We start from the raw sequence: 24,292 nt of genomic DNA, 5'->3' as shown, positions 1-24,292 counted from the left end.
CAAAAATGATTCTAAGGTAAAAAAAAAAGTCCACTGATAATGGACAAATGTCTAACTCTAACCAAAGAATTATGATCTAGTTATAGAATTATCCATCTATTATAATAGACACTAGTGAAACCTGGTTTCTCTCAGCTTGAGGGTGTCTGCAACCAGAAAATATAATTTCAATATGATCAGTAAATTGGAGCTGAAGTTTAGTATTTTTTTTTATCATACAGCACCAAACACTTTAATTATATGTAATAATGTATAATATTTTACCTGCAGATATCGGTTTATAAAAATATTCCTTTCAGTGTCTCCTTCATAGCTACCAGATATTGTCCTGACCGGTTATCTTCCAACATTTTGAGGGGTAAAAGTAGCCAATGAAAGTGTGCAGAGTTGCCACTACCACCCTCTTCTGCCCTCTCTGCCATTTACAAAACCTCCACTGTTGCCTCAATTACCATCTGCTTTCTGATTCCTGCACCATACCTGCACAAGTACACTCCAAAGGATCCTTTCACACAGAGTGGACCCGTTTGGTGGATCCACTTGGTCAGTGGGGGATCTCTCCGCTGAATTCCGCTGAACAAGCAGATGACAGCTCTGTGTCTGCTCACACAGAGCTGCTCGCTCTCCTCAATGGGCTATCGGATGAACCGCCTGTCCGTTTTCATCTGACCCGATCCGACGAACGAAAGGGGAATTGGATGCCCATCCGTCCCTTTTTGGCAGATCGGATCGGATGTTGGCAGGTGTAAACAGACATGTCCGTTTACATCTGACGCTCCAGAGAGGAGAATGGAGGTTCTGATCGGTTCCACCTGAAAAACGGGCAGGTGGACCCAATTGGAACCTCCATGTGAAAGAGCCCAAAATGTGCTTGTCTGTGCAGGCTGCCACTTGTCAATACTTTATGCAGGCTGCATGGGCAGCAGGGAACACCTGTGCACATGGATGAAGACAGCCCTTCACTTGGGTGTATGGATCAGTAAGTGTGAATGAGGCTTTATTGCCCCACAATGCATCGTATTCTGTGAAAAGATGGTGGAGATCCTGTCATTCAGCTGCTCCTCCATTCACAAAACCCAGTGCATTGTGGGAGAATTGTAGTACAAATTCTGAATGCAGAAAGCACAGAACTGTGAGCGACGCAACAGTTCATAGTAGCAGCAGCATATTAGCTCTCATAGCACTGGAAGATAGCCACTCAGGGCAGTATCTGACCACTCTGAACAAGGCACTGAAGGGACAAGATTTACATTGGGGATCAGAAACCTGTAGGTCGAGATCTCCCAGTAGATTGCGGCCAGGTGGCTGGTAGGTCGGTCTGGGCTTGCTGACCGCCATCCCAACTCATCAAACGGAGTGCAATGCAGAGGGACTACTTGTAAAGTTTGAGCTGTAGTGGGGAGCAAGAGCTGAATAAGCTGATGGCTCCTCTGTAGTGCTGTCTCTAGAGATGAGCGAATCGAACTCGGCGAAGTGGAATTCGTTTCGAATATTAGGAAAATCCGAAAATTAGCAGACTTCGGATGCGCGAATCGAAATTTTTCCAAAAATGGCGGCGACATGTGCGGCGACGGAGCGGGGATCTCTGGGAAGGCGCGCAGACAAGGCGCGCTGACCCATAATGCATTCATTCATGACATGTGATCGCATTAGCCAATCAGCAGCCAGCCAGCCAGCACTGTGTAATGGTGGAGCTATAAATTGCGGCCATCTTACAATTCTCCATTTGCCTCTGGTCATTCAAGAGAGACAGACCTCTCTGTATTAGGGACACAGAATCGTTACTTAGGGACACAGAACCGTTACTTAGGGACACAGAACCGTTACTTAGGGACACACAATCGTTACTTAGGGACACAGAACCGTTACTTAGGGACACAGAACCGTTACTTAGGGACACACAATCGTTACTCAGGGACAGACACAGAATTGTTACTCAGGGACAGACACAGAATTGTTACTCAGGGACACAGAATTGTTACTGAGGGACACAGAATTGTTACTGAGGGACACAGAATTGTTACTGAGGGACACAGAATTGTTACTGAGGGACAGACACAGAATTGTTACTCAGGGACAGACACAGAATTGTTACTCAGGGACACAGAATTGTTACTCAGGGACACAGAATTGTTACTCAGGGACACAGAATTGTTACTCAGGGACAGACACAGAATTGTTACTCCGGGACAGACACAGAATTGTTACTCAGGGACAGACACAGAATTGTTACTCAGGGACAGACACAGAATTGTTATTGAGGGACAGACACAGAATTGTTACTGAGGGACACAGAATTGTTACTGAGGGACACAGAATTGTTACTCAGGGACAGACACAGAATTGTTACTCAGGGACAGACACAGAATTGTTACTCAGGGACAGACACAGAATTGTTACTGAGGGACACAGAATTGTTAATCAGGGACACAGAATTGTTACTCAGGGACAGACACAGAATTGTTACTGAGGGACACAGAATTGTTACTGAGGGACACAGAATTGTTACTCAGGGACAGACACAGAATTGTTACTGAGGGACACAGAATTGTTACTGAGGGACACAGAATCGTTACTCAGGGACACAGAATTGTTACTCATGGACACAGAATTGTTACTCAGGGACACAGAATTGTTACTGAGGGACACAGAATTGTTACTGAGGGACACAGAATTGTTACTCAGGGACAGACACAGAATTGTTACTGAGGGACACAGAATTGTTACTGAGGGACACAGAATTGTTACTGAGGGACACAGAATTGTTACTCAAGGACACAGAATTGTTACTCAGGGACACAGAATTGTTACTCAGGGACACAGAATTGTTACTCAGGGACAGACACAGAATTGTTACTGAGGGACACAGAATTGTTACTGAGGGACACAGAATTGTTACTCAGGGACAGACACAGAATTGTTACTGAGGGACACAGAATTGTTACTGAGGGACACAGAATTGTTACTGAGGGACACAGAATTGTTACTCAGGGACAGACACAGAATTGTTACTCAGGGACAGACACAGAATTGTTACTCAGGGACAGACACAGAATTGTTACTGAGGGACACAGAATTGTTAATCAGGGACACAGAATTGTTACTCAGGGACAGACACAGAATTGTTACTGAGGGACACAGAATTGTTACTGAGGGACACAGAATTGTTACTCAGGGACAGACACAGAATTGTTACTGAGGGACACAGAATTGTTACTGAGGGACACAGAATCGTTACTCAGGGACACAGAATTGTTACTCATGGACACAGAATTGTTACTCAGGGACACAGAATTGTTACTGAGGGACACAGAATTGTTACTGAGGGACACAGAATTGTTACTCAGGGACAGACACAGAATTGTTACTGAGGGACACAGAATTGTTACTGAGGGACACAGAATTGTTACTGAGGGACACAGAATTGTTACTCAAGGACACAGAATTGTTACTCAGGGACACAGAATTGTTACTCAGGGACACAGAATTGTTACTCAGGGACAGACACAGAATTGTTACTGAGGGACACAGAATTGTTACTGAGGGACACAGAATTGTTACTCAGGGACAGACACAGAATTGTTACTGAGGGACACAGAATTGTTACTGAGGGACACAGAATTGTTACTGAGGGACACAGAATTGTTACTCAGGGACACAGAATTGTTACTGAGGGACACGGAATTGTTACTCAGGGACACAGAATTGTTACTCAGGGACAGACACAGAATTGTTACTGAGGGACACAGAATTGTTACTCAGGGACAGACACAGAATTGTTACTGAGGGACACAGAATTGTTACTGAGGGACACAGAATTGTTACTGAGGGACACAGAATTGTTACTCAGGGACAGACACAGAATTGTTACTGAGGGACACAGAATTGTTACTGAGGGACACAGAATTGTTACTCAGGGACACAGAATTGTTACTCAGGGACAGACACAGAATTGTTACTGAGGGACACAGAATTGTTACTGAGGGACACAGAATTGTTACTCAGGGACAGACACAGAATTGTTACTGAGGGACACAGAATTGTTACTGAGGGACACAGAATTGTTACTCAGGGACACAGAATTGTTACTCAGGGACACAGAATTGTTACTCAGGGACAGACACAGAATTGTTACTGAGGGACACAGAATTGTTACTCAGGGACAGACACAGAATTGTTACTGAGGGACACAGAATTGTTACTGAGGGACACAGAATTGTTACTGAGGGACACAGAATTGTTACTCAGGGACAGACACAGAATTGTTACTGAGGGACACAGAATTGTTACTGAGGGACACAGAATTGTTACTGAGGGACACAGAATTGTTACTGAGGGACACGGAATTGTTACTCAGGGACACAGAATTGTTACTCAGGGACAGACACAGAATTGTTACTGAGGGACACAGAATTGTTACTCAGGGACAGACACAGAATTGTTACTGAGGGACACAGAATTGTTACTGAGGGACACAGAATTGTTACTGAGGGACACAGAATTGTTACTCAGGGACAGACACAGAATTGTTACTGAGGGACACAGAATTGTTACTGAGGGACACAGAATTGTTACTCAGGGACACAGAATTGTTACTCAGGGACAGACACAGAATTGTTACTGAGGGACACAGAATTGTTACTGAGGGACACAGAATTGTTACTCAGGGACAGACACAGAATTGTTACTGAGGGACACAGAATTGTTACTGAGGGACACAGAATTGTTACTGAGGGACACAGAATTGTTACTCAGGGACACAGAATTGTTACTCAGGGACACAGAATTGTTACTCAGGGACAGACACAGAATTGTTACTGAGGGACACAGAATTGTTACTCAGGGACAGACACAGAATTGTTACTGAGGGACACAGAATTGTTACTGAGGGACACAGAATTGTTACTGAGGGACACAGAATTGTTACTCAGGGACAGACACAGAATTGTTACTGAGGGACACAGAATTGTTACTGAGGGACACAGAATTGTTACTCAGGGACAGACACAGAATTGTTACTGAGGGACACAGAATTGTTACTGAGGGACACAGAATTGTTACTCAGGGACAGACACAGAATTGTTACTGAGGGACACAGAATTGTTACTGAGGGACACAGAATTGTTACTCAGGGACACAGAATTGTTACTCAGGGACAGACACAGAATTGTTACTGAGGGACACAGAATTGTTACTCAGGGACACAGAATCGTTGAATTAAAGAGTATGTCAGACAACATGCAGAGGAGTGGCAGAGGAGGCAATGTTTTAGGAGTGAGCAGACGTGGCAGCAGAGGAAGGGGTCAAGGCAGCACTAGTCGCAGCCAGAGGCCAGTGCTCCCGGTGTCATCCAGCGGTCGTGTCTCCACCGACAACCCTGCCGTCATCGATTGGTTGGCTCGGTCGTCTTCCTCTTCCCTGGTCACCTCTGACACCTACAGCCAACGGTCGGTGGGTACGTCAGACACAACCGTTAGTTGGCATGGCCCGGGAGCAAGCCCACTGAAATCACGTGTCCTCTACCTGCCCCTGTCCTTTGGTGTTCCCTCACCAAGCGAAGTATCGCATGCTGTGGGCTCAGCCCCACTGTACAGTGAGGAAGAGCTAACAGAGGGCGGTCAGGAACGGGGGGAGACATCCGCCTCTTCAGCAGCCAGGCGAAGAAGTACTGGCGAGGAGAGTGGCTCGGTAGCCGGTCTAGAGACAGGTCTGTCTCCTGACCCACACGCAGCCGAGGGGGCTAGTAGTGAGGCGGAGACCCTAATTGATGATGAGGCTGATCGCACTTGGCAGCCTCGTCGTCATCAGGCTATTGCTTCCGCATCATCAGGAGAAGAGGGTGCCAGCTTGGCAGCGAGCAAAACAGTCGGTGGGTTGCCCAGGAGGCAGCAGGGTCGCAGCAGTGTCAGTGGAGGCAAACGGCCACGGAGTAGAGCACCAGCTCCACTGCAGCCTCCCACCACGGCCAGTAGTGGTGCCGGTGTGCACGGAGGAAGTAGCAGTCAGCCAGTGAGGAGTAGCGGGGGCAAAGTTTCCTACTCGGCCGCGTGGCAATTTTTCGTCAAGCCGCCCGAGGAAGTAAACGTAGCCGTATGTCGACTATGTGGCCAGAAAGTCAAGCGTGGCCAGGGGGCCCATGTTGGGACTACAGCGTTGCATCAGCATATGCAGCGTCGCCATTTGGTGGCCTGGGAAAACCGTGATAAAGATACGGTGGTTCTGCCTGCCCCAGCCCCTGCTCCATCACCCGCTCCGTTACTTGCTCCGTCACCCGATGTCAATCGCCCTCTATCAGCCAGTCAAGGCTCCAACACCTCTGCTGAGGGGAGTTGTCGCTCGTTGGCATCTTCCGCTCGTTCAGATGCTCCTTCTCCTGCTACTCCTCTTCACGGATTCCGTCAGCAGTCTTTCTTGGAATCCGTTTCCAAGAGACAACAGTTTGCGAGCACGCACCCGACGGTGCAAAAGCTGAACGTCCTCCTGTCCAAGTTGCTGGTGCTGCAGTCCCTCCCTTTCCAAGTGGTGGACTCAGCACCTTTCCGAGAAATGATGGCTTGTGCCGCGCCGCGGTGGAGAGTGCCAAGCCGACATTTCTTCGCCAAAAAGGCAGTGCCAGCCCTGCATTCACATGTAGAAGAGATGGTGGGCCAGTCTTTGAGCATGTCGGTCTCTGCCAAAGTGCACGGCAGCGCCGACGTGTGGAGCTGTAACTACGGTCAGGGACAGTACATGTCATTTACGGCCCACTGGGTGAACGTGGTGCCGGCACAGCCGCACCAGCAACTTGGACAGGTCACGCCGTTTTTGCCTCCACGTTTGCACGTCCTTGGTCCGACAAAGATGTCCGCCTCTACCACCTCTTCTTCCGCCGTGTCCTCAGCCGCCACCCCCGTGCCAAGTCCCATTACCCGACCGGCATATCACATGTGCAGGGCGCAACGGTGTCACGCTGTGCTGCACCTGGTATGCCTTGGCGATCGTAGTCACACAGGGGAGGAACTTCTGAGTGTAATGAACAGAGAAATCGACAGATGGCTGTCTCCGCGCAAACTGAAAATCGGAACCATGTTGACCGACAACGGAAAGAACATGGTGTCTGCTCTGCGTCAAGGAAGGTTGTGCCATGCGCCATGCATGGCTCACGTGTTCAATCTGGTTGTCAAGCGGTTCCTAAAATCCACCATCCCACTGCAAGACATCCTTAAAATGTCACGTAAACTTTGCATGCATTTCAGCCATTCCTACACCGCAAAGCACACCCTCCTTGAGCTGCAGCGGCAGAATGGAATTCCACAGCATCGCCTGATCTGCGACGTTGCAACAAGGTGGAATTCAACCCTACACATGTTAGACCGCCTTTACGAACAGCGAAAGGCCATCACCGATTTCCTGATGTTACAAGCGGATAAAGGTACTTCCCTGTGTAACTTCGATGTCAGCCATTGGCAGCTCATGCGTGACACCTTGCGCTTGCTCAGGCCCTTTGAGGAGGCCACGCTATTTGTGAGTCGGCAGGACTATGGGATGAACGACGTCATTCCTCTGTTGCACGTCCTGGAACAAATGCTGTTAACAATGGCTGGTCAGGGTGCGGTAGACGTGGCGCACAGATCTCAACGCCACATGACCCCTGTGGGGGCAGGACAGGAAGAGGAGGAGGAGGTAGAGGAGGACATTGGTGCTCAGGAATTATTGAGTGAAATGGGTGGTTTTTCCACTCAGCGGACAGGAGTGGAGGAGCAGGAGCATCTGGTAGAGGAGGAGGAGGAGGAAACAGAGGACCCAGACGCACCGTGGCAGTATGCTGTGGAGATGGAGGCAGGGAGTCCCTCGCATTCCTTGGCACAAATGGCCCATAGCATGCTCGGTTGCTTGCGTAGCGACAGCCGAATAATAACCATCAGACAGAGGGATGACTTTTGGCTGTCCACCTTGTTGGACCCTCGCTACCGTTCAAAAATGGTGGCCTTTTTCACACCTGCTGAGAGGGAGGCCAAAATAACGTACTATAAAACCACCTATGTAGTCAGTTGGTCTCTGCCTTTCTGCGCCAACGTCCATCCTCAGACACTGTGGGCCCTGTGCGCTCGCGTTCCGCTGCCATGGCAGCAGGGGAGGGGTGGGGTGGCAGGAGCAGTGGCAGCTCCACCAGCAGCGGCTGCCACAGTCTGCAGTCGATGATGAGTAGCTTTCTTCACCAGCGCAGTGAGGAAACTACTAACCAGCCGCAGCAGCAGCAGCATCAGGTGGACCTGGAGCAGGACCTCAAACAACAGGCTTGGGCCTACTTGGACAGCACCTTGCCAACCGAGGTAGACAATCCCCTTGACTATTGGGCAACGAAACTTGACCTTTGGCCCCAACTAGCTGAATTTGCCCTTGAAAGGCTGTCATGCCCGGCCAGTAGCGTGGCATCGGAGCGCGTGTTTAGTGCGGCAGAAGGTATTGTAACTCCGCGGAGGACACGACTGTCCACCCAAAGTGTGGAGAGACTCACGTTTGTGAAAATGAATCAGGCGTGGATTAGTCTGGATTTCAAACCACCAGTTCCTGACACAACTGACTAAATCCGCCATGAATCATGCCCCAAACATGTGCCACTTTCAGGTCTCCTCACACTGCTGGTGGGTTCCATTTTGTCATAGGGTGCTGGCAGATTACGGGCCTCCCATTGCTGCTGCCAGGCCCGTAATCTGCCATGGGCCCCCGTACCGCCTCCTCATGCTGCTGCCAGGTCCAGAGTCTCTCATGGGTCCCTGTACGGCCTCCCATTGCTGCTGTCTCCATCGCCACACTCTGCCATGTGCCATTTTCAGGTCTCCTCACACTGCTGGTGTGTTCCATTTTGTCATAGGGTGCTGGCAGATTACGGGCCTCCCATTGCTGCTGCCAGGCCCATAATCTGCCATGGGCCCCCGTACCACCTCCTCATGCTGCTGCCAGGTCCACAGTCTCTCATGGGTCCCTGTACGGCCTCCCATTGCTGCTGTCTCCATCGCCACACTCTGCCATGTGCCACTTTCAGGTCTCCTCACACTGCTGGTGTGTTCCATTTTGTCATAGGGTGCTGGCAGATTACGGGCCTCCCATTGCTGCTGCCAGGCCCATAATCTGCCATGGGCCCCTGTACCGCCTCCTCATGCTGCTGCCAGGCCCGTAATCTGTCATGGGTCCCTGTACGGCCTCCCATTGCTGCTATCTCCATCGCCACACTCTGCCATGTGCCACTTTCAGGTCTCCTCACACTGCTGGTGTGTTCCATTTTGTCATAGGGTGCTGGCAGATTATGGGCCTCCCATTGCTGCTGCCAGGCCCGTAATCTGCCATGGGCCCCCGTACCGCCTCCTCATGCTGCTGCCAGGTCCACAGTGTCTCATGGGTCCCTGTACGGCCTCCCATTGCTGCTGTCTCCATCGCCACACTCTGCCATGTGCCACTTTCAGGTCTCCTCACACTGCTGGTGTGTTCCATTTTGTCATAGGGTGCTGGCAGATTACGGGCCTCCCATTGCTGCTGCCAGGCCCGTAATCTGCCATGGGCCCCCGTACCGCCTCCTCATGCTGCTGCCAGGTCCACAGTGTCTCATGGGTCCCTGTACGGCCTCCCATTGCTGCTGTCTCCATCGCCACACTCTGCCATGTGCCACTTTCAGGTCTCCTCACACTGCTGGTGCTGTTAATTTTGTCATAGGGTGCTGGCAGATTACGGGCCTCCCATTGCTGCTGCCAGGCCCGTAATCTGCCATGGGCCCCCGTACCGCCTCCTCATGCTGCTGCCAGGTCCAGAGTCTCTCATGGGTCCCTGTACGGCCTCCCATTGCTGCTGTCTCCATCGCCACACTCTGCCATGTGCCACTTTCAGGTCTCCTCACACTGCTGGTGTGTTCCATTTTGTCATAGGGTGCTGGCAGATTACGGGCCTCCCATTGCTGCTGCCAGGCCCGTAATCTGCCATGGGCCCCCGTACCGCCTCCTCATGCTGCTGCCAGGTCCACAGTGTCTCATGGGTCCCTGTACGGCCTCCCATTGCTGCTGTCTCCATCGCCACACTCTGCCATGTGCCACTTTCAGGTCTCCTCACACTGCTGGTGCTGTCCATTTAGTCATAGGGTGCTGGCAGATTACGGGCCTCCCATTGCTGCTGCCAGGCCAGTAATCTGCCATGGGCCCCTGTACCGCCTCCTCATGCTGCTGCCAGGCCCGTAATCTGTCATGGGTCCCTGTACGGCCTCCCATTGCTGCTGTCTCCATCGCCACACTCTGCCATGTGCCACTTTCAGGTCTCCTCACACTGCTGGTGTGTTCCATTTTGTCATAGGGTGCTGGCAGATTACGGGCCTCCCATTGCTGCTGCCAGGCCCGTAATCTGCCATGGGCCCCCGTACCGCCTCCTCATGCTGCTGCCAGGTCCACAGTGTCTCATGGGTCCCTGTACGGCCTCCCATTGCTGCTGTCTCCATCGCCACACTCTGCCATGTGCCACTTTCAGGTCTCCTCACACTGCTGGTGCTGTCCATTTTGTCATAGGGTGCTGGCAGATTACGGGCCTCCCATTGCTGCTGCCAGGCCTGTAATCTGCCATGGGCCCCTGTACCGCCTCCTCATGCTGCTGCCAGGTCCAGAGTCTCTCATGGGTCCCTGTACGGCCTCCCATTGCTGCTGTCTCCATCGCCACACTCTGCCATGTGCCACTTTCAGGTCTCCTCACACTGCTGGTGTGTTCCATTTTGTCATAGGGTGCTGGCAGATTACGGGCCTCCCATTGCTGCTGCCAGGCCCGTAATCTGCCATGGGCCCCTGTACCGCCTCCTCATGCTGCTGCCAGGCCCGTAATCTGTCATGGGTCCCTGTACGGCCTCCCATTGCTGCTGTCTCCATCGCCACACTCTGCCATGTGCCACTTTCAGGTCTCCTCACACTGCTGGTGTGTTCCATTTTGTCATAGGGTGCTGGCAGATTACGGGCCTCCCATTGCTGCTGCCAGGCCCGTAATCTGCCATGGGCCCCCGTACCGCCTCCTCATGCTGCTGCCAGGTCCACAGTGTCTCATGGGTCCCTGTACGGCCTCCCATTGCTGCTGTCTCCATCGCCACACTCTGCCATGTGCCACTTTCAGGTCTCCTCACACTGCTGGTGTGTTCCATTTTGTCATAGGGTGCTGGCAGATTACGGGCCTCCCATTGCTGCTGCCAGGCCCGTAATCTGCCATGGGCCCCCGTACCGCCTCCTCATGCTGCTGCCAGGTCCACAATGTCTCATGGGTCCCTGTACGGCCTCCCATTGCTGCTGTCTCCATCGCCACACTCTGCCATGTGCCACTTTCAGGTCTCCTCACACTGCTGGTGCTGTCCATTTTGTCATAGGGTGCTGGCAGATTACGGGCCTCCCATTGCTGCTGACAGGCCTGTAATCTGCCATGGGCCCCTGTACCGCCTCCTCATGCTGCTGCCAGGTCCAGAGTGTCTCATGGGTCCCTGTACGGCCTCCCATTGCTGCTGTCTCCATCGCCACACTCTGCCATGTGCCACTTTCAGGTCTCCTCACACTGCTGGTGTGTTCCATTTTGTCATAGGGTGCTGGCAGATTACGGGCCTCCCATTGCTGCTGCCAGGTCCGTAATCTGCCATGGGCCCCTGTACCGCCTCCTCATGCTGCTGCCAGGTCCAGAGTCTCTCATGGGTCCCTGTACGGCCTCCCATTGCTGCTGTCTCCATCGCCACACTCTGCCATGTGCCACTTTCAGGTCTCCTCACACTGCTGGTGTGTTCCATTTTGTCATAGGGTGCTGGCAGATTATGGGCCTCCCATTGCTGCTGCCAGGCCCGTAATCTGCCATGGGCCCCCGTACCGCCTCCTCATGCTGCTGCCAGGTCCAGAGTCTCTCATGGGTCCCTGTACGGCCTCCCATTGCTGCTGTCTCCATCGCCACACTCTGCCATGTGCCACTTTCAGGTCTCCTCACACTGCTGGTGGGTTCCATTTTGTCATAGGGTGCTGGCAGATTACGGGCCTCCCATTTCTGCTGCCAGGCCCGTAATCTGCCATGGGCCCCCGTACCGACTCCTCATGCTGCTGCCAGGCCCGTAATCTGTCATGGGCCCCTGTACCGCCTCCTCATGCTGCTGCCAGGTCCAGAGTGTGTCATGGGTCCCTGTACGGCTTCCCATTGCTGCTGTCTCCATCGCCACACTCTGCCATGTGCCACTTTCAGGTCTCCTCACACTGCTGGTGGGTTCCATTTTTTCATAGGGTGCTGGCAGATTACGGGCCTCCCATTGCTGCTGCCAGGCCCGTAATCTGCCATGGGCCCCCGTACCGACTCCTCATGCTGTGACGTTGCAACAAGGTGGAATTCAACCCTACATATGTTAACCGCCTTTACGAACAGCGAAAGGCCATCACCGATTTCCTGATGTTACAAGCGGATAAAGGTACTCCCCTGTGTAACTTAGATGTCAGCCATTGGCAGCTCATGCGTGACACCTGCCGCTTGCTCAGGCCCTTTGAGGAGGCCACGCTATTCGTGAGTCGGCAGGACTATGGGATGAACGACGTCATTCCTCTGTTGCACGTCCTGGAACAAATGCTGTTAACAATGGCTGGTCAGGGTGCGGTAGACGTGGCTCACAGATCTCAACGCCACATGACCCCTGTGGGGGCAGGACAGGAAGAAGAGGAGGAGGTAGAGGAGGACATTGGTGCTCAGGAATTATTGAGTGAAATGGGTGGTTTTTCCACTCAGCGGACAGGAGTGGAGGAGCAGGAGCATCTGGTAGAGGAGGAGGAGGAGGAAACAGAGGACCCAGACGCACCGTGGCAGTATTCTGTGGAGATGGAGGCAGGGAGTCCCTCGCATTCCTTGGCACAAATGGCCCATAGCATGCTCGGTTGCTTGCGTAGCGACAGCCGAATAATAACCATCAGACAGAGGGATGACTTTTGGCTGTCCACCTTGTTGGACCCTCGCTACCGTTCAAAAATGGTGGCCTTTTTCACACCTGCTGAGAGGGAGGCCAAAATAAAGTACTATAAAAACCACCTATGTAGTCAGTTGGTCTCTGCCTTTCTGCGCCAACGTCCATCCTCAGACACTGTGGGTCCTGTGCGCTCACGTTCCGCTGCCATGGCAGCAGGGGAGGGGTGGGGTGGTAGGAGCAGTGGCAGCTCCACCAGCAGCGGCTGCCTCAGTCTGCAGTCGATGATGAGTAGCTTTCTTCACCAGCGCAGTGAGGAAACTACTGACCAGCCGCAGCAGCAGCAGCATCAGGTGGACCTGGAGCAGGACCTCAAACAACAGGCTTGGGCCTACTTGGACAGCACCCTGCCAACCGAGGTAGACAATCCCCTTGACTACTGGGCAACGAAACTTGACCTTTGGCCCCAACTAGCTGAATTTGCCCTTGAAAGGCTGTCATGCCCGGCCAGTAGCGTGGCATCGGAGCACGTGTTTAGTGCGGCAGGAGGTATTGTAACTCCGCGGAGGACACGACTGTCCACCCAAAGTGTGGAGAGACTCACGTTTGTGAAAATGAATCAGGCGTGGATTAGTCTGGATTTCAAACCACCAGTTCCTGACACAACTGACTAAATCCGCCATGAATCATGCCCCAAACATGTGCCACTTTCAGGTCTCCTCACACTGCTGGTGGGTTCCATTTTGTCATAGGGTGCTGGCAGATTACGGGCCTCCCATTGCTGCTGCCAGGCCCGTAATCTGCCATGGGCCCCTGTACCGCCTCCTCATTCTGCTGCCAGGTCCAGAGTGTGTCATGGGTCCCTGTACGGCCTCCCATTGCTGCTGTCTCCATCGCCACACTCTGCCATGTGCCACTTTCAGGTCTCCTCACACTGCTGGTGGGTTCCATTTTGTCATAGGGTGCTGGCAGATTACGGGCCTCCCATTGCTGCTGCCAGGCCCGTAATCTGCCATGGGCCCCTGTACCGCCTCCTCATGCTGCTGCCAGGTCCAGAGTGTCTCATGGGTCCCTGTACGGCCTCCCATTGCTGCTGTCTCCATTGCCACACTCTGCCATGTGCCACTTTCAGGTCTCCTCACACTGCTGGTGTGTTCCATTTTGTCATAGGGTGCTGGCAGATTATGGGCCTCCCATTGCTGCTGCCAGGCCCGTAATCTGCCATGGGCCCCCGTACCGCCTCCTCATGCTGCTGCCAGGTTCAGAGTGTCTCATGGGTCCCTGTACGGCCTCCCATTGCTGCTGTCTCCATCGCCACACTCTGCCATGTGCCACTTTCAGGTCTCCTCACACTGCTGGTGGGTTCCATTTTGTCATAGGGTGCTGTATGGCCTCCCATTGCTGCTGCCAGGCCCGTAATCTGCCATGGGCCCCCGTACCGACTCCTCATGCTGCTGCCAGGCCCGTAATCTGTCATGGGCCCCTGTACCGCCTCCTCATGCTGCTGCCAGGTCCAGAGTGTGTCATGGGTCCCTGTACGGCCTCCCATTGCTGCTGTCTCCATCGCCACACTCTGCCATGTGCCACTTTCAGGTCTCCTCACACTGCTGGTGGGTTCCATTTTTGTCATAGGGTGCTGTATGACCTCCCATTGCTGCTGCCTCCACCGCCACACTGTGGCTCCACACTCTGGTTTTGGCCCCGTGACTGCCCAAATGAGTGAAGTGTGCGGTGATTCTAAGATCGACGGCACTCATCTGCATGTCATACTGACTGACAGTATTATTTCTCTTCCCCAGCAGACTCCAAGGGCATTTAAATTAAAGGTACAGTGTTCTGCACTAATATAAAGGCTCTCTGAAGCCTAGAAACACCCTTTTATAAGTTAAATTCGCAGCGAATATATTCGCCTCGAATCGAATTTATTCCTCGAATTCGCCGAATCAGCCGAATCAAATTTTTGAATACTTCGCTCATCTCTAGCTGTCTTCTGTCCCATGCGGAGTGATACCAACTGCACTCTACTTCTTATCCTGGCTAGCGGTGTCCAGAGTGGTGCCAGTAGCAGGAAAGAAGAGATCTCCAGGTCAGTGTGAAGCAATACACTGGGCATAATAGTATAGGGATGCTTTCACACTGATGTGCTGCTGTTTACCCACGCTGCGGATGCAGTGCAGTGTAGCTGCAGCTTTCCTGCGGGTTTGCTGCATTTAGCCATAGACTTCTATTATATCTTGCGGGTTTGGTGCACTTTCTGAAAAAAGCTCCAGGCGTTTTGGTGTGGTTTCAGAAAGTTCACCACACCTGCAGGATATAATAGAAGTGTATGGCAAAGTGTAGCTAACCCAGGAAAGTCGCAGATGCACTACGCTGTACCCACGTTGCAGGTAAACCGCAGCACATCAGTGTGAAAGCAGCTGTACAGGGGGCTCAGAACAGTAAGGGTTCATTTACATTTACAGTTTGGGGTGTGGCAAAACACCATAGTTAAGGCGTGTTTTTACCACCCCTGCATCAACTGCAACCTCTTTAGCTGCAGTGTCCAGGAGTGTACACATGTCGCAGCCGCAGCAGAAGTTGTACGCTCTGCCATGGTTGGTGCGTGTAGCACCTGCAAACCATGACCCATTGAAGTGAATGAGGCCACTCTGCAAGTGCCATGCAACCTTATGCAGTACAGCAAACAAGGGGTTAAAGCAGGCAGCATCGTGTTGCTTTCTCACCACCTTCTTTAACCGCTTGGACCCGGCAGAAGCGTGCAGTTGCAGGGCGCTTGCAGAATGGCCCCATTTACTTGCATGGGTCACGATTGGCAGGTGGTAGCACCCAACAAAAGCAACAGGGGGTTTAATTCCTGTTGCGGCATGTGTACACCTTTGGCTGCTGCCTCAGCAGCTAAAGGGGGTAGCAATTAAGGGTAGCAAAATCGCGACGCAACTGCTGGGTTTTACCACCACACCAGGCACTGCTGCTCCTCTGAAAAGCAATCGGAGTGTGTTTGACAGGTGGTGAGGAGGAGACATGTTGCTGCCTCACAACTTGAAACCCATGATTGCTGTTCACTGCATGAAATTCATTGCAACATGGTATTATGGCAATTAGAGGTTTAAATCAGGTGTGAGGAGGTGACACTGGGCAACACTGTGGCTGGTGGTCTTTGACTTTTCCCATGTTGTTCGGGTAGATCTCCACCACTTTAAGGTTGCCTACTCCTATTTTACATGAAGCAACAGCCTACAGGTAATGTGTAAGGGCAGGTGAGTGCTACACCCTGCATGTTCCCCTCTTGGGTGCCAAGTGTGGGTTACATGAGAGGCCTACCCCAGGGTGGGTTCTTCTGAGCTATGCTAGGCACCTGTAACAGGATCACTCTACTTAACATATTGGGTACCTTTACTCTGTGTTGATTTCATCAGTGCCCTGGGACAAGGCTGAGACCGCCGTGGGGGAATACTCAACTTTAAGGTGGGCATCCACTCTTAGAGATTAATGTACATCGTGTGCACTTGCACAATAACTGTCCTCCAGTTAACTCTTGGGTCCCTGTGCAGAGGTACTCCTTCACTGATGACTTGCAATTATAAGGCCCATGCGTAGCCTTGTCCACATCCACCTGTTTTCCACTACTTATCCTAGCATAACAAGCCCCTTTGTGCATTTAGCGCAGGCTCCTTATGTGCACCTAACTTACACCTTCAGCTTCCGTACCTCTGTACAGATGGGGAACTTGGCAGTGCCGGTCCGCTCCTGTTGCTTTTGTAGACAAACCTCTGGCGGAAGGAATGCAGACAACATCTCCCTCTCTGTTGGAGGCCGTTCCACCTGTAACAGGTACATGCTAAGGACAGGCTGCTTGACTGACTGTTGTCTTCTGTTACCCTTGGTAACCACTTGGCTAATTTCACACCAGGATGATTCTTAGTGTTGTCTCTTCATACCCCAATGTGTATAGTGGCCCAAAACCATAAACCAAGTGTAAAATGTGCCAGATACTTGCATTGCATTCCTATAATAACTTCAGACCAGGCTGAAGGCAAAGTACTTAGAAAAGTGAAAAAAACATTTCTTCCCTTAATTCCTAAACCCCAACTCAGCCTTGTGTGCTGCCTCAGCAAACCTGTCAAGGTATAGTCCATCAAAGATAAAGTCCATGGTTATCGGCAATGTCTAGCACCTGGTGTCTTCAGGGTCAATCCCCAGGTTCCTAAATCTCAGCTGAAAGTTGTAAGGCAGAAACAGTACAAGAAAACAGAGCCCCTCTCTGAATCACTGATATCACCTTATATACTTCCAGAATCAGTGGGTTGGACCCAAAACGCCAAGAGGAAAACCCAGGAATTAACATTAACCTTATCCCTCCCTTTTGGGGCTGTATCTAGCTAGCTGGGTTGCAACATGCTTACAATAAATACACACCATTACACACAACTAATGTGCTTGGTGCCATATCCCCCAAAAAAATACTAAACAAGTTTGGTTTGTGCTGTCATAGTGTAGTTTGCTAAATGCAAGATGGAGATCTTTCTTTCTGCAATCCATTTGTAGGTATGACAAACATATATTATGCAAGCATACAATAAAATTCTTTAGAATTTATTCCCTAAAGAAATAATCTCCTTTAACAGTGTTGTCAAGTTCCGTCGGACTGGGGAAAGTGCCAGATCAGAAGAGGATAATATATCAGGGGAACATGAGATACAGATTGGACGTGTCCACACAGATTTGGAAGCAGTGGAGCTGGAAGATGGAACAATGGTGCCAAAGGAGTTTGCAAACCCAACTGATGGTAAGAATTCTTACACAGCACATAGCAATAATAAAGACTTTCTGAAATGTAAGTTTTTGTTTGCAGACAAACCAGTTAATTTGAAAGTCATGGTCCTATAAGTATTGATAAACACTGCAGATATCAGTATTTGCACAATTGCATTTAATAGATTTCACTTTTTCCTTCATATTGGAGATCACTTTTTCATATTGTGTGGCAGTAAAATATAACTCAAGGCCATGTCATACTGAAGATTCTGCTGCTGGTGAGCTGTCACCAAAGTGTATTGCCATTTCTCTATGGATGTAATTTTCTCTCTGCCCGAAACACTGCAGAATCATGAATGCTTGGGAGAATGAGATGATGAGCTTACTCTTAGCGAATTTATTGCTGGTACCTAGCTAGTGTGACATGGCCACAGCTAGACTCCATGCAGTCATAGTAGTGAACTACAGCGATTATGATAGCTTTGGGAATTGGCCACTAAGAAAAACAATGAGGAAGTTATTCCCCAGCTACCAAAGATTGACTCTTTGGATGTAGTGCAATGTAATATTTAAAGTGATAAACAAAACACAGAATTATGGATGAAGTAATGAGTTTGAACAAACTAGGAATTGTTACATAGCTGTGGCATCTGAATTCATTGTCATTTGTTATTTTCTTAAAGATACCTTTATGGTGGAAGATGCTGTGGAAGCTATTGGCTTTGGAAAATTCCAATGGAAACTCTCAATCCTTACTGGTCTGGCCTGGGCAAGTAACAATAAATAAAAGTTAAAATGTTGGTCTGTGCAATGTTCATGCTACATTTTTGTTTTATATTTCTGTTGTGTTGGTGTTGAGGTTTTTGTACTGAGCTCTGTGGGTTTAGTCAGTAAAAGAATGCAAAGAGAAAAGACTGTGACGTGATATGTGAAGGCCAGTAAGCTATAGCAATCAATCTCAGCATATCTGTTATCTGGTCAACATTGCCTGGTAATTGACAGCTAATTGCATTGACAGAAAATGGAAAACCTCCACATCTGCTCTTATTGCTGTTCTGAGCCCCTGTCAGTCAGTTATTTTCACCAACTGACAACACACTGGGGCTGTGGCAAAATCTAGCCAAACCACATGTCGTGTTTTTAATTATGTCAGTGTCTCATGAGGGAAATTAAGATTTTCTTTACAGTTCCTGGTAACTGCTGTCATTTCTGGATAGAAAGTGAGGTAAATCCAAAAGTTTAGTTGTCACCAGAATAGGGGATATGAGGGGACCTGTTCTGTTGACAACCATCTAAAAGGGGATTTACTTCTTTTCTGAGAGATTGCCGCTCATTTCCTATTGTCTACAGGATAGGATGTGAACTGAAATCTGCTACATAGGACACAGATGGCAGAAAAACTTGACAAGGTTTAACTATTACCTAATGTATCCAAAATGAAACAAAAGTATTGACTATATACAGTATCTACTTTAAGATTCTCAACATGTGGTAATACTCCTCAAGCACCTTACATACTGTACAATCACCAGCAATTTTATTAGGTACACCTTGCTTGTGCCATGAAAATATCTCCCACACCATTACACCACCACCAGCAGCCTGAACCATTGATACAAGGCAGGATGGATCCATGCTTTCATGTTGTTTACACCAAATTCTGACCCTACCATCTGAATGTCACAGCAATCAGTCTGCCTATTCTCCTCTGACATGAACAAGGCATGTTGATCTGCACAACTGCTGCTCACTGGATATTTTCTCTTTTTCAGACCATTCTCTATAAACACTTGAGATGGTTGTGTGTGAAAATCCCAGCAGACCAGCAGTTTTTGAAATACTCAGACCAGCCTGTCTGGCCCCAACAACCATGCAAGTTCAAAGTCACTTAGATCCCCTTCTTCCCCATTCTGATGCTCCGTTTGAACTTCAGCAAGTCGTCTTCACCACGTCTACATGCCTAAAGTTATTGCCATGTGATTGGCTGATTAGCAATTTGTGTTACCAAGCAATTGATCAGATGTACCTAATAAAGTGGGCGGTGAGTGTCGTGTCATAGTTAGTAAGACTGAATAAAGACACCAGTCCATCCAGTTCAACCTCAGAGTGTTGTTGATGGTGCTACCAATTTCCATATACTTGTTCATTGTGTTTTTTGAAAAACACAGTTTTTGAATATTTGTACACTCCCTGCTGCAACAACTAACTGTGGAAGGAAGTTCCATATCTTTACCCCTTACACAATTTAAGCTTCAACCTTGTTTAACTTCGATGTGTGGCTGCGTGTCTTCTTCAATCTTAGACTAAATACTTTTCACTTAATGATACAGTCACCATTTAAAGATGTGTGTATTGCAGCCATATAACCTTTTAAGCGCCTCTTCTCCAGTGAGGATAGGTGGAAGTAAAGTCCACTTTTTACCTTGTACCTACAGGTAAGCCTATAATAAGGCTTACCTGTAGGTACAATGAATATCTCCTAAACTTGCACTGTTTAGGAGATATTCACACAGCATGCAGTCGGTCACGTCATCGTCGCATGCACTCTGAAGGGACAGTATACCCATGCCATACCTTCAGAGCACTGCACCGAGGCCATCATCGTTCATAGAGCCAGAATCCATGAACCCAGAAGGAAGACTTGGTGAAGGTGGATGCACCCAGAAGCAGTGACAGCGCTGCATTGGAGAGCTTCATGTCCAGATAAGTCTGTCATAATGTGCTAGTACACAGTACATACATACTAGTACATTATGACTAAAAACTGCAGGAGCCAGATTTTTCCATGGCGGTTCACTACCGCTTTAATGTTGATAGTTGTTCCTCATAATTAAAGCCCTCCAACCCTCATATTAGTTTGTTTCCCTTCTCTGGACTTTCTCCAGTTCAAGAGATTGGTGACCAAAACTGGACTGCATACTCAAGATGAGACCAAATGAGAGTTTTGTAATGTGATAGAATTATAGTGCACACTTCATATGATATATACAATGAAACTCAAAAAATTAGAATATAATGCAAACGTTCATTTATTCCAGTAATGCAACTTAAAAGGTGAAACTAATATATGAGATAGACTCATTACATTCAAAGCAAGATAGTTCAAGCCGTGATTTGTCATAATTGTAATGATTATGGCTTAAAGCTCATGAAAACCCCAAATCCACAATCTCAGAAAATGAGAATATTGTGAAAAGGTGCAATATTCTAGGCTCAAAGTGTCCCACTTTAATCAGCTAATTAAGCCATAACACTTGCAAAGGGCTCCTGAGCCTTTAAATGGTCTCTCAGTCTGGTTTAGTAGGAATCACAATCATGGGAAAGACTGCTGACCTGACAGTTGTGCAGAAAACCATCATTGACACCCTCTATAAAGAGGGAAAGCCTCAAAAGGTAATTGCAAAAGAAGTTGGATGTTCCCAAAGTGCTGTATCAAAGCATATTAATAGAAAGTTATGTGGAAGGGAAAAGTGTGGCAGAAAAAGGTGCACAAGCAGCAGGGATGACCGCAGCCTGGAGAGGATTGTCAGGAAAAGGCCATTCAAAAGTGTTGGGGACTTTCACAAGGAGTGGACTGAGGCTGGAGTCAGTGCATCAAGAGCCACCACACACAGACGGATCCTGGACATGGGCTTCAAATGTCGTATTCCTCTTGTCAAGCCGCTCCTGAACAACAAACAACGTCAGAAGCGTCTTACCTGGGCTAAAGAAAAACAGACCTGGTCTGTGGCTCAGTGGTCCAAAGTCTTCTTTTCTGATGAGAGCAACCTTTGCATCTCATTTAAAAACCAAGGAAGAATGGAGAGGCACATACTGCAAGATGCTTGAAGTCCAGTGTGAAGTTTCCACAGTATGTGGTGATTTGGTAAGCCATGTCATCTGCTGGTGTTGGTCCACTGTGCTTCATTAAGTCCAGGGTCAACGCAGCCGTCTACCAGGAGATTTTGGAGCACTTCATGCTTCCTTCCACAGACGAGCTTTATGGTGATGCTGACTTCATTTTCCAGCAGGACTTGGCACCTGCCCACACTGCCAAAAGCACCAAAACCTGGTTCAATGACCATGGGATTACTGTGCTTGATTGGCCAGCAAACTCGCCTGACATGAACCCCATAGAGAATCTATGGGGCATTGCCAAGGGAAAGATGAGAGACATAAGACCGAACAATGCAGAAGAGCTGAAGGCCGCTATTGAAGCATCCTGGTCTTCCATAACACCTCAGCAGTGCCACAGGCTGATAGCTTCCATGCCACGCCGCATTGAGGCAGTAATTGCTGCAAAAGGGGCCCAAGCCAAGTGCTGAGTACATATGCATGCTTATACTTTTCAGATGTCCGATATTGTTCAATGTACAATCCTTGTTTTATTGATTGCATGTAATATTCTAATTTTCTGAGATTGTGGATTTGGGATTTTCATGAGCTGTAAGCCATAATCATCACAATTATGACAAATCATGGCTTGAACTATCTTGCTTTGCATGTAATGAGTCTATCTCATATATTAGTTTCAACTTTTAAGTTGCATTACTGAAATAAATGAACTTTTGCACGATATTCTAATTTTGCGAGTATATATATATATATATATATATATATATATATATATATATATACTGTATGGATTTTAGAACAGGCATTTTTTGGTTCTTTTCAGATTAGGACATCCTCGCCAATCAGCAATCGGAGTTAAGGAAAGGTGGGGGTTTGGAGAGCAGAGATTTTCACAGTTTTTATGACCAGTTATAAAAGATAAACCTATTTATTGAATGGATGTGACAGGTTATTGCATCTTTTTTAGTTCGAATCAGTCTGTAAAAAGGCAACAGTGAGGAAAAGAGAAATCTATCCTGTTTGAGTCTTAAGACAAATGCACTCTGTTGTGGTTCATTAATTACTTGGTAATGAGTTCTGCAGTAAGACAGCCTGTTCATTTTGAATAGGAAGCTAATGCACTGCTAAGGTTTTTATTCACCTTCCCAAAATTTATTAACCCAGCGCACCACAATGAACAGATGGTTCACACACATTAAACGCATGCTTAAACGAACAAGCCACAAGTGGTGTGCTGTTTAGATGCATTGGGGTGCCATTTAAAATGCATGTTAACACGCATTGTGGTAATTAGTGAACATTACTGCAGTGCAAAAGTTCGAATCTGCTCTCTGTTGTAATTTTTTCTATGTAATAGTTTATGATTTTGTAACAGCTGATATGGGACTTGATTATATAGGCAGCTGAGTCTCTGGTAATGTTATCGGTTTTTAAAGCCTAACTGAACATTCTGTTTAAAATGAACCTGTGCCCAGACTATGCATATTAAAGTATTTTTTCACTATCTTAAAAGCATTAAAAGCTATTTAAAACAAGCTTGCATTCAGCTATTCAGGAATCACAACAGAGGCGCTGAAATTACGGATCCTTCCCCTTTGTATTCTATGGAAACAGAATCTTGACAGCCTGCCAGCCCTCTAAAGTAAACACACAGCAGATGCTTGTAAGTTGTTAAAAACATACTGAAACTTAACTTTAGTCTTTGTTGTGATCTTTGAGGATTTTAAATGATAAATTACTCCACAGTACAATAGGCTACAGAGGTTGCTGATGACTTGCTTTAAAAATCTTTTCCTGCTTGCTACGCTCAGTTCACACTATTGTGGCCCATGTTTTCTCAGGCTCAGCAGCCCATTCTTTGAATGGGCTGCTGCGCCTGCACAAAAAAGGTGCATGCCTTTTTGACCACTCAGTTTCCACACCCACAACCAGCCTGCATAGAGTGAACTGATCTATAAGTATGTAAAAACTTTAATGTCCATAGTCTAGGCACAGGTGCACGTTAAATCAGCTAAATACATTCCAGGGTCATCAGTTTTGTTGTCTTTAGTAAGCAGCCACAGCCAATCTAGAAAGGAGTCAGAGCTAACGCTCTCCAATCAGCAGGGAGCGTGAGCTTTGGTGATTACAGATAAGTACAGCAGAGGGCGCAATCTCAGTGTAGTAAATTAAACACTTTTATTGTGGAAAAGACAATTGGCAAGTTACATACATCAAATCCATCTCCAATACGTTTTATTGTTGAGCGATTGAAAAAAAAGGGAAACATACTGGATTTTTCACTCTACATTCCCTGTCCCCAGGGGGTCTAAATGAGGAGATTGAAATCAACACTGTCATCTGAAGAGTTTCACTCCCAAACTCATCTCCTTGTGCCATTGCTGCCACTTTTTGTTGTCATTATTATTTTTGCTTCTATCATTATAACCTGCTTCCCATTATCACTTGTACCATACTGTTTACTGTGGCTGTTACCACTATTACCATCATTATTATCATCACTTCCACTATTATCTTCTTATTATCATCCACATTACTGTAACCATTATTTCCATCTCATTAATTTATCTTTCTGGAATAATCCTCCATACTTTTGCCCTTCCAAAAGACATAGTCCTATTTATGTAAACATTGTGCATTCAGATTGCTTTAGTGACCTCCCACTTTTCTCACTGGTCATCCGACCGTACTAGTTACTCTTCCTATACTATGTAATTTTATAATGTTTTTATTTTTACTATTTTTGATCATTTTCAACTCTAGTTGGATCATTTTGGTTTGTATTTTTCT

At 48.3% G+C, this 24,292-nt stretch overlaps 1 protein-coding gene across 1 annotated transcript in view; it reads left to right on the top strand.

Annotated features, from left to right (window-relative positions):
- SVOP (SV2 related protein) overlaps nt 1-24,292 on the top strand; it is a 78,692-nt gene that overhangs the window by 15,613 nt on the left and 38,787 nt on the right. Inside the window, exons 2-3 of the mRNA XM_089675755.1 lie at nt 17,539-17,699; nt 18,352-18,437. Coding sequence (XP_089531881.1) covers nt 17,539-17,699; nt 18,352-18,437 — 247 coding nt within the window. The remainder of the gene's footprint in view (nt 1-17,538; nt 17,700-18,351; nt 18,438-24,292) is intronic.

Source organism: Staurois parvus, unplaced genomic scaffold (genome assembly GCF_062004578.1).
Source record: "Staurois parvus isolate SC_StPar_1 unplaced genomic scaffold, SC_StPar_1.0 ptg000158l, whole genome shotgun sequence".
Classification (NCBI taxonomy): Eukaryota; Metazoa; Chordata; class Amphibia; order Anura; family Ranidae; genus Staurois; species Staurois parvus.
This window is presented reverse-complemented; position numbering and strand designations above follow the sequence as displayed.